The 10,869-nt window shown below is 45.7% G+C and overlaps 2 protein-coding genes across 2 annotated transcripts; both read left to right on the top strand.

The window, feature by feature from the left end:
- The first annotated feature begins 2,500 nt into the window (after positions 1 to 2,500).
- On the top strand, positions 2,501 to 6,312 carry LOC131287896 (COMM domain-containing protein 4). The gene is made up of 3 exons (XM_058316988.1): positions 2,501 to 2,594; positions 5,639 to 5,779; positions 5,845 to 6,312. Exons 1-3 carry the CDS (start codon positions 2,592 to 2,594, stop codon positions 6,310 to 6,312), a joined length of 612 nt encoding a protein of 203 aa, XP_058172971.1. The 5' UTR covers positions 2,501 to 2,591.
- Positions 6,313 to 6,673: 361 nt separating this feature from the next.
- Positions 6,674 to 10,818, top strand: LOC131289002 (arginine/serine-rich coiled-coil protein 2-like). Its single transcript, XM_058318190.1, has 6 exons — positions 6,674 to 6,742; positions 7,372 to 7,545; positions 8,677 to 8,940; positions 9,006 to 9,100; positions 9,149 to 9,406; positions 9,476 to 10,818. Exons 1-6 carry the CDS (start codon positions 6,674 to 6,676, stop codon positions 10,644 to 10,646), a joined length of 2,031 nt encoding a protein of 676 aa, XP_058174173.1. The 3' UTR covers positions 10,647 to 10,818.
- Positions 10,819 to 10,869: the final 51 nt, after the last annotated feature.

The following is a 10,869-nucleotide window of genomic DNA, read 5'->3' as shown; positions in this document are numbered from 1 at the left end:
GGACAATGGAATGGTCGTCGATAGCGGGGATACGTTAGCGAAGGATCTTTCCCTCGCGAACAAGTGGTAAAACGATTCCCGACTATGAAGATTTTACATACTCGTAGGATAAGTGTTCCACTCCACGATGAGGAACGTGCGAGAGAATGGGAATGCACAATTCTCACGAGGAAGATAAAACCTCCACTGCATGTACATGCATTTCGCTGTCAGAAGTATAGGAGTGCCGATCCAAAAACCGATGAGAATAGTACTTTAATGGAACTACATGCCGTAGCACAGCTTCCCCGCTTTTGTGGCATATTTCCGAGGATTATTTGGGAATGCAAACAGATCCCAATAGGAAACTGGTACAATGTCTTCGGGAGTATTACCTACCACACCTGCCTTTCTCTTTCCTTTCCATCCCAAGTCGATAATCCCATGCCATGATGTTTATGCAACGCCGGGCATTGCACCAAGCTTTGATTTATTATACCCTACCCAGCGCCACTATCCCGCAACGCCACTTGAATTACCCTGTTCCCTCTCCTTTTGCCAGTGAGAAGTTTTCGACACAAGATATTATGTAAATTACTAACTAAACATCGCGGCGTGGCCTGGACTCCGGGAGATGCAATCGTTACTCGCCCGACAAGGTAAATATTAGTTATTAATTAAGCGCAGTTAACCGAATTATTTCAATCTGCCTGCGATCTGGGCATGACATACCTTTTGATTCCGCCGCGAGGTTTCAATACCAACAGAAAGAGAGTGCAATGGATGCGCCACCAAGTTGTTTGAGATTTGATGAATGATATTTTACCGAATTCCGCGGCACGGTCCCTAATAACAGTTCTATTAATTAAACGATTCGAATGATCTAGATGATATAGCCATTTGATTAAATACTATTTTTGAAATTTCGACATTGATTTAAGATAAATGAAAAAATCGAAGACGAATCTCATTCCATAGAATGGAGAACCCCCGTCGACAAGAACAGACGATGAGGAGATGAGACAGGACAATCATGTTCAAGTTGCCTTTGACTGACCATTTGTTTGCATTCTACGTCGATCTTAAAGAGAACGCAAGCGATGTCCTCCTATAATTCCATGAGATTCCGTTGCCTTACGTTCCCATCGTACCTTTTTCCGTATCTAGGACAGAGGAAACCTTGAACGACAAAACGATGCCGTCTGGCACGTTGCTCTATATATCTTGGACACTCTAAAGTCCGTCGTGCAACCGTCATGCATCACAACATTGTGCGCTCTGATTGTGTGTGAGTTCAAGAAGCACCCGCGACACCCGCGTTTTCTCAATCGAACTAGAAGCTAACAAGCGATCCCTTTCATACAAGGTAAGACGGACGTGAAGGTCACCGATCACTGGTCTCGATGGAGGCTGGTCAATATGATGTAATACGGCGAACGTTCTCGGAGTCATGGATGCTGTCCGGATGATGATGATGATGATGAGGGAGATAACTTGGAAATCTTGAAGATGGCAACCTAGTTTTACGTCAAGAAAAAGGGAAAGGCTTCCTTCCGCTTACGATAATCTACCAATGCTGCCCACACGAATCGCAGAAAAGAAATATTCAAAATCTCTTATGAATCATACCCACGTGGTGACCCTGCAAACGTATACTAAAACGTCACAAAAGAAGTACAGTACAGAGCTCTTATGCCACATGAATCTCAATATAAAAACCTCTACAAAACCCACCATCTCTCCACCACGGCAACCACAATAACGGTACATGCAGTTGCAGATGCAACGGAAAGTGAATTGACGCAATTGGTGCACTAATGGGCTCTTTACTCTTGCAACGCGCAATCTCGAAGGGTATTGCAAACGGGTGCCCCAACTTTATTTGGGAAATAAATGCATAAGATTTAAAACCTGACAGACAACAAAGTTATAGAAATTATCGAAATAATCATTAAGAATTATATTTGATGTTTAATCATTTTTGTGACTTGAACACTGACTGCACTTAAATCTTGGAAACAATTGTAGTTGAACTTGATGTCCTCGAAGGTTCATATATTTGCCCACATCGACTAGCATAGATCTCATGTTACGGCATATGCACTTGAATACATTATTGTACATTTCACTATTTCAAAACACTGAGCAACACAAATCACAAAAATCAACAGAAATTTCAAATCATTAGATGTACCCATTGAATGAAGATGTCGCTAGTCGTCTGTTATACTTCAGCAGATCTAATATTCAAGTTTAGATTATTTTCGGACGCCTGAATTAAATCTAACGCCTCATTTAATTATTTATTTCATAAACTAAGAATTTCAGAAGAACCTTTGTAGCTCAGAGTTATCTGTCTTCAAAAGACTTTTCATTTGAGTTAGTTATTAACAAATTAGCTATTTTAACCATTATTTCAAATAGTGACCAAGGTTTTTGAAGCTTATTGATGCCAAATTCGAATCCGTCTAGGGATTAAATCTTCGAATCTTCCGAATCCTGATTTGTCAACACTAAATCGTAGATAACAACAAAGTAAATTCCACCCAAAACACGGTTCTACAGTGATATTTTACATTGTTCAAGATTTCAGCTGTGACTCCTGCCTAGAAATGGTAAGTTTATTGTTAAGAAGAACACATTTGCACAGCCGAGCACATGTTTTTTTTCGAAATGCTAAGTTTATTGAAATATCCTTGCTGCTCTGTGTGATTTGCGAGTGTGTTTTTATTAGCTGCACCTCGGACGATAATATCTCTTTACAATTACTACCATAAAACATGCAATGACCGGAGGGGAAAGCTTCTCATGGCTGTTTAATGGCTGCTGGTGGTTCATCCATCCTTTTGCTTGGCTGTGCGGCGCTTATTCTGGTGTTCCCTGCTTATGCCGAGACATCCGAGGCGGCCCCGACATCACTGCGTTTGCCACCCCACGAATGAAATGGATTGCGTATGACCACCTTCGGTTGCTTGTGCGGACGAACTGCGGTTCGCTTGCCGCCCCACGGATAGAATGCCGGGTCGTTGCTTCGCTTTCCACCCCAGGAATGGAATTTTTGCTTCGACACGTATCGAGGAGTGTCCCTTTTCTGCAGCACATTGCTGCTGGCCCTCGGATCTCGGGTGCAGATCGTTTGCAAATATTCATGTATGATACCTAAAAGCTGCTGATCGCTAACATCCTCTATTAGGCAGTGATAAAACTGCCGCGCACTTCTGGAGCAATAGTCTTTCAATGGATGGGAAAGCTTCATTGAGTCATCTTTCCTTAATGTATTAGAAGCTGAAAAACAAAAGATGTAAATACGGGAATCAATAAGGGAAACTATCTCATTTTTTAATGCATTTCAGTTCGACCCTTCCACAACCCAAACGGAACATTAAAACAGCCCTATTCCCTGTCTACACATGCCATAATTGCGTGATTGCGTTACATTAATTGAACTAACTTTCCTCTACCACACCCTAGCGGCAGGAAATGGTGTAAAAAGCAATCACGCTAAAATGGATTATAGACCGTCAACAACGAAAGTAAACATACACATGTTCCCCAACTGTCCACCATGCAGAGACAGAGAAAGGAAAAACTAACAACCCTCTTCCGCCACACGTGTCTTCCGTGTGGAGAAGTGGGAGGAAAAAAAATCAAAAAACTCCTTAAATTCAATCAACGGTACGTTGATTTCCGGTTGTGGCTGCTCACTTTTTTCTCCTCCGGAACCGCTAGTGTCGTCCAGACGTCCTGCGACCGCTTGCCCCAAGGATATTTCCACGCTATCGTTGTACGAATCAACCGCGACCGCCTCGTCATCGTCGTACAGCACCGAACACGCGTCATCGTAGCGCGAAAATTCGTCCACCATGTACTTCCGGTAGCGATTGAGTAGCGACTCCAGAACTATAAGCTCCCTCGCGCTCATGACGGCGCGCTGCCAGGGTACGGTGGAGGGGAGCGTTAACTTTGTAACCGGAATTACCTTCGCTCCTTCGCCATGAGCAACAACCGATTCGGCTTCATGGCCGATACTGTTCCAAACACTTTCCTCGAAACCGTTGCCTGCGAGCGGATCGGAACGATAGAAAGCACGGCCGGGGGACAGGTGCGGTCGGTCACAGCGGCATAGTGAAGGACCACCGGTTAGCACGAATGCGGCCACTGCCAGCAGTAGACAAAACATTGCCATCGGGTGACACCGTCGTAGATTACCGTAGAAAAACAACGCCACCACCGGAAATCAGTGGCCGATTCCGTTTCCTGCCAATCACGTTTTCCTTATTTTTTCTATTTTTTTTTTTTTTTTTTTTTTAACAACCACTTTCCAATCCTTTTGGGATGGTAGTGAAAAACAAGTTCACACCGAGATTCGTTCACCCAACGACGGAACGGTACATGTCGACGCGGTCACGCTCAATTGCTAACTGGTTCACCTGTTGAGTGACGAGTGTCCTTTTTATACTGCTCCCTGTGCGATGTTGCGATCAACTTTTGCACCTCTCGGTTCCCTTATTCCAACCCTCTCCAAACCCAACCAAAGGATGAACCTCAACAAATCAACGATTCGTAAAATACTTCCCCTTGGGAGAACTGCAATGAAATGGTGCGCGGTGTTGAAGGGTCCTTGATTGCGGACAATTACAAACGATTGAAGTATTTCTTCCTTACAATTTGTCAACAGCATTACGAAAGTCGGCGCCCTGGTGGTGGTGTAGGTGGATTGGTGCTTGATCTTAGATTCATCCCATTATCAACACCTCAACCAGCTCATTTTCCCATTCCGTAAAGGGCGGGAGAGGGGGAATGAAAAGGGGTTAGGGGGAGTCCTTTTCGCTAGGATGCGTACTGCATTGCGCCCACCCCTTTGCCTACGTCGTTCGGCAGCGGAAGGTGTGCGTGCGTAATGAAAAGTTTTTGGCTTATTTTAAACCGAAAACGGTAAAACGGGGGGATGAGACACGGTGGCTGCGCACAAATGACCACTGTAAAGTTAAGAGTCCACCTTGCCGGAAGGAGCAATCAAATCTGTTCAACCGACCGGAACAGATGAAGTACGATGTCGAAGCGTTTGAACTCTTGTGAAGCTCACAATAGTTTGTACTGAACCATTTAAAGCGTATGCAAAATGGTCCACCTTTTCTGTGTCTCGCGGGGTAAGGATCGCCCACAGTGGTGGAAAACATTTCAACTTTGCTTATGCTTTGAGCTGGTTTTCATTAGTCCGTCTCATTCGAAAGATTGTAATCGTTTCATACTTTTGAAGCTCTCCGCCAAGCGTGTTTCGTGACGTGATTTGCTAGTCCTACTTGGATCGTGACAATCTCCACTTACTTTGAGTTAAAGCCCACGTTTCCAGAAACGCACGGTTAAGTTTTGTCATTTGTAGAACTCGTTAAAGCCAGCGTACAACGGCATCTTCGTTCTACATGGAGAATGCAAAAAAAAACCAACAAAATCCAAAAACCGCAAGGTTAATCCTACCCCATCCGCAACAAACGAACGAATGCGGTAAAGGCTTCAAGAGCTCACCACCCCCGTCATAAAACAGGTCCATTTCGCTTGATTAAGTTTGGTGATGGTTTAAATATGGAGCATTTGCTACTTTTGGAAAGTTTGGTCTCTAATTTGGACCGTTTCATGTCTTCATTCTTCTTGGCTACAGAAATTTAGATTCTGCGGGGACGGCGATTGTCCCGATTGGGTGTTGGCCGAAATACATTCCAACCTTGCCCAGCTTACACCGGACCAACTGAACCAACTGGGAGAGCATACAGCGAAATCCATCTTAGGAGCGGTCATCCCGGTACGTTCGATCAATAGCATCATATTAGTAGAAGTAATTTTATTAATTTTCGTTTGTTTGAGTAGGAAGATGAAATTAGCAAAATCTACGCCATCACCAAGGGCTCCATGGACGCACCAAAGGGAGGCATGGCTTGTCTGCGGTTTCTCTTGACCATTGCGTCACGGTACAACACGGAGATTGCCGTATTCGGAACGGAATTACAACAGCTCGGTTTGCCAAAGGAACACACCGCGATCATGTGCCGGCTGCTCGGCGACCACGTGCAAAAAATAAGAACTGTCCTGCGGGACAATAGCTTGAGTATAAATCAGCTGGAAACATTTCAATGCAGCATTCCAAAGAACACGATCGACTGCATTCAGCTTAAAATTGGAATACACAACGAGATTGTCGACGGAGTACCACAAAAAACTAATCACACTGTGAATCTCAACCGGAATGATGCGCTGCTGTTGCTGAACGAGCTTAAATCCGTTCGTGATACGATGGAGAATTACAACTTTGATAAAAAGTATACAGAAGAAAAATAAAGAACCATAAATGAAATAATTTTAAAATACAACAAATATCTTTTTTTGAGGGGCCTCATATCCAAATAGGGGAAGGGACTATAAGTTAGTAACAAATTTTAAGTTTTTTTGTGTTATAGACATACAAAATAACGACTAAAACTTTCTATGTATAAAGGCGGTTGTCTTCTCCTTTGAGGGGTCTATGGTTTAAATCGGTTAAATCCCTAACAAAGATAGCATCATGATAAATTGTCTGTTTAAACCATTATTTTAAATTTTGACCCCATAGTGTTCAAGCTACCTTGGGCCACATAGTCTACATACCTTGCTGTCAACAGTGTCATCGGGATTTCTTTTTCATTTCATCATAGATTTCAAAATGGACTCTCTTCTAAGCAACTACGCCGATTCTGACCAGGAAGAAACGCAGGATTTAGAGTCGAAACGGGTAAATAATTCAATCAATTCGACGATATTTCATTAGTGTGATGTGTGGCAATGATGTGGAAAATGTTTTTCTGTGTAGAAGCTATCGCATTGACGATTGAAGCTAGTGCAAGTTTTTGTTTGAAAGCGTTTCCCACCTTTCCGTGGGAAGATTAACTTGTTCCCTATAAGGAACAAAAAAAGCCATGCCTTACGAGGGGGCTAATAAAAAAATAGGCCTGTTAAATATAGCAACCCTCTGGTACCTGGATTACCTCAATCGAGAAGATGTTCCTCTGGTGTGGAGTGGTGATTTCTCGTGTGTTGAAATGGCTACTGCATCACCAATGATATATCGATTTTTTCCTGGTCCCGGGGACTATCGTATGCTCGAAGACGACTAGCCTTGCTGTATGTTGGCTTTATCCCCGCGACATAGCTATCGGTTGTTTGTTACTCTACTGAATGCAATGTGCGAAACTCAGCGCATAACAAAAACTATAAACATAGTCGATCACTAGATTCGCTATTGATTTAAAAAGATAAAACAATTGCGGAAAAATTCTCGTATGAACTCGCAAAGACCATGTTTAATAATATAATTCGCCTATCTTGCCTACATATATCCTGAATAGTTGCCCATTCCCTTAGGAACAAACCTCGTCACCGACCGGCTCATCATCCACGGCAGCGTCTTCGCCGAAGAGACAACCCAAGTCCCGCCGTAATGAGAATGACGATGGTGGCCGTAAAGCGGTTCCAGCCAAGGGTTCCTGCGAAAAGAAAGCTCACGACAAGTACAGGTCCCGAAAGGAGCCGAAAGAGGTAAATATTAATGTCACATATATGGCTCTTCTCCTCGACTTCCTATCTCTTTATTGTTCCGTTACCTACACCCGTTCGTTCACCCATTTCAAGAGATGAGAAACTATTGGTTCCACAAGCACGCTACCCTTTTTTCGTTGGGAGTGTTTAATTCTAGTATGTTACCATCAACAAAAAGAATGGCTTGTCGGAAGAGCCCTTTTTAAGCTTCAATGTTGCAATCAAATGATCCTTCAAATACCCTCGCCTCTCTTTGATATATCGTGTTGTCACGTTTCGCTCTTGCATCATTTCGTTTTATGTACGTTCATATATCTCTCTTTCACTATCACCAATGTTACCGCCAATAATTCTGACGCCTATTATGTTGTCGTCCAAAGAACACCTCAATCATATAGCCTTTAAAATGCATATGCCACAAAATACCCCCAAAAACACACTCAAAGAATGTTCCAAGAACAACCGATCGCCCTCAACCGAACCAACCAGCCATGAGCGCGAAAGGCGCCGACGACCTCAAACCGACACACGGAACACCAGAATTTTCCTCCAGAATTTCCATCAAAGCGAGTAGAGCTTGAGTCGCTCCCTCCCCTCCTCCAGCCAGAAATGCGTTCCGTTGTTTTGGAAAATGATGCGCGGACTCTACGCGGATGGAGAAAGGGCCCCGCTGTGCTGAAAGTTGGTGGCTGGAAGCTATCACTAAGTAAGAAAACAAAACACCATACGCTCGTTCGCTATGGGTAAGACGCTCTGGTGTAAGTATATTTAAAAATAACGACACTAAAACCCAGGGAATATACTCAATTTTTCTTCTTTTTCCTCATTACCTTCAAACTAACGCTCCTCGAGAGGCGTTTTTTTATGTTGAACGTAAATCATTGCAATGCGACTTTTTTGTCCACGATTAAAGCGAATGAATCAACTTATTCGTCACGAAAAGTTTGATTAATTTGTCACCTGTTCTACAACAAACCGCCAACTCTGAACCCTTGCCACTTACGTACGAGTTTGCTTCTACTTTGCGGGTAGTAAAGTTGAGCAATGACCCCGTGCGGCAAATGAGGGTTTGGATTGGACGCAGTTTCACGTACAACCAAGGACGGTCGTGTGGTATCTTTCCAATTCTAGAAATCATCGTCCTCCTCGTCGGCGGATGAGGACCGTCGTTCACGCGCTTCATCGCACTCCAGCTCCTCGTCCTCTAGCTCAGACTCTCGCAAGTCACAATCGCGCAGCGCATCGCCGGTGGGTAGGGGCAGGAATGGTGAAGACGAGAAGAAATCTGCCAGCAAACCACTCGCTGTCAGAGGTGGCAGTAGCAATGGACGAAAATCTCACTCTCCTCCAGGCCAGTATCGTCGTGCGGCGGCTTCCGGTAGGAGCGACAGCAAGGTAAGCACATATGCCAGGCGGTAAACTCTCTTAACTTCGCTATAGCCACTAATCGTTCTTTGTAGAGTCCGGTAAAAGCTCAATATGACAGGAAGAAATCTCCACCAAAACGCGTGAGACGAAGCAATTCCCGAGAGCGTGACCGGAAGGATCGGGAAAAGCAACGTAATCATGAACGGGAAAGGAATCGAGAAAGTAAACGGGAAAGGGAACGCGAGCGCGAGCGTGAACGGGACCGTGACCGGAACCGTGACCGTGATCGTAACCGAGACCGTAATCGTGAACGTGAACGAGAGCGCGATCGGGAACGCGAACGTGATCGTGACCGTGACCGTGACCGAGAACGAGAACGTGAGAGAGATCGCGAAAGGGATCGAGATCGAGTCCGTAATCGTAACGAGCCCCGTGGTCGTGGCGGTCGCAATGATTCCAGAGACGCGCGACGTGGTGGTGGTAACTACAGGAGGTAAGCGTGTTTGAAGGGATGGTTCGTTATCCATTGAGAATACTTTTAAAAAATGTATTTACCTTACAGCAAAGGAAACAATCGTGATGAGGGTCGAAGAGATGCTCGCGGTGGGAAAGATGCGGATCGTAAGGAAAGACGAAGCACCGAAGATCGTCGTAGAAATCGTCGCTCCAACTCACGTGATGCACGCACCCGCAAACGTTACTCTCCCGAGGAGAGAAAGTCATCGAGGGGACGCGATTCACGGTCTCGGTCAAGGTCACGATCGGCTAGCAAATCTCCCCCTCCACCGCAATTGCATGCCGCCCAACCGGCGGTACCACCAGTAGCTCCAATGGCGGGCATGGGTTTGCTGCCGCTCCCAACTAGATTCGCCAACAAACCGTCACACGATCAACAACCAAAACCCATGTCGTTGCTTCCAACGCCACCTCTATCTCAGTCCCTCCTCGGGGCGGCTCCATTGATCAACCCGACGGCCGGAATTCCCTCCTTAATGAGCATCCCAACGAAGCCCCCCGTTGGCCCACTGATTCCACCAGCGGTTGCGGCCAAACTGAACCTCGTCTCCAACGAATCGAAACTACAGCTCGGACTTCCGCTCGTGTCGTCTCCGCCAGACGCGGCCGCCGCTGCCGCCGCCGCTGGTGCCCTGCTCTCCCGCAGCGCGTTGCTTCGTACTACCGCCAAGGCGGCCCAGCTAGAAAAGATGGGCATCGATGTGCTGCAGCAAAGTCAGAAGGCGGTCGACAGCGTACCGCTACCCTCGTACTACAACCCGGGTGCCGTCAATCCCGTGCGATACGCCGATCAGGTGCAAAAACGCAAACTGCTCTGGAGCCACAAGTCGACCGAGAGCAAAGAGGTCTCGTCCAACATCAGCAAGTGGGAGCAGGCCAAGTTTGCCCAGGACACGGACGGTCGCGTTGCGTCCAAGTTTCTACGCCTCATGGGCGTAAAGGATGCGCAATCGAAGCCAGGCGAAGAAGGTGCGTTACCATCGTCGGCGGTTCCTATGCCCGTGTCAACCTCTTCAACAGCAGCTACGGATGGCAGTGGTAGTGGAAGTGGTGGCGGTGGCAAAGGCACCAGCAGTAGTAAACTCCCAGGCGACAGTATTAAAAAGCAGGAAGAACTCTTCTCCACCATGGAACAGCAGTACGAGGTCGCACGTCAAGTGACGCACACGATGCGTGGCGTTGGACTAGGATTTAGCTCGCAGGCCCGTCAATTCTAAAAACAACACCCTCCGCTCGGTGTTGGGCCGCGCAGAATGTAAGTAAATGCCATTAAAGAAAAAAAAACAGTCGAATGTTCTTGTTTAATGACCCATGCGGCAACATATAGAACTACTATTTTAGGAATAATGTACCACAACAGGCAAACGTTGAACGGAAATAAATCCGAAACCTTCACCACAGCACCAAAGGTTTCGTATGTTTCTTTCCAATCCGATCCGA

Source organism: Anopheles ziemanni, chromosome 3, assembly GCF_943734765.1.
Source record: "Anopheles ziemanni chromosome 3, idAnoZiCoDA_A2_x.2, whole genome shotgun sequence".
NCBI classification, from domain to species: domain Eukaryota; kingdom Metazoa; phylum Arthropoda; class Insecta; order Diptera; family Culicidae; genus Anopheles; species Anopheles ziemanni.
Note: the sequence above shows the minus strand (reverse complement) of the source record. Positions and strands in the feature narration are given on the sequence as shown.

What these genes read in the sequence shown, in the direction of transcription:
- LOC131287896 (XM_058316988.1), top strand. An exon ending in TCTTAGGAGCGGTCATCCCG is followed by an intron (nt 5,780 to 5,844) that starts GTACGTTCGATC and finishes TTGTTTGAGTAG; the next exon opens with GAAGATGAAATTAGCAAAAT.
- LOC131289002 (XM_058318190.1), top strand. Translation starts at nt 6,674, where the DNA reads ATGGACTCTCTTCTAAGCAACTACGCCGATTCTGACCAGGAAGAAACG. An exon ending in CCGGTAGGAGCGACAGCAAG is followed by an intron (nt 8,941 to 9,005) that starts GTAAGCACATAT and finishes CGTTCTTTGTAG; the next exon opens with AGTCCGGTAAAAGCTCAATA. An exon ending in GACCGGAAGGATCGGGAAAA is followed by an intron (nt 9,101 to 9,148) that starts GCAACGTAATCA and finishes TAAACGGGAAAG; the next exon opens with GGAACGCGAGCGCGAGCGTG.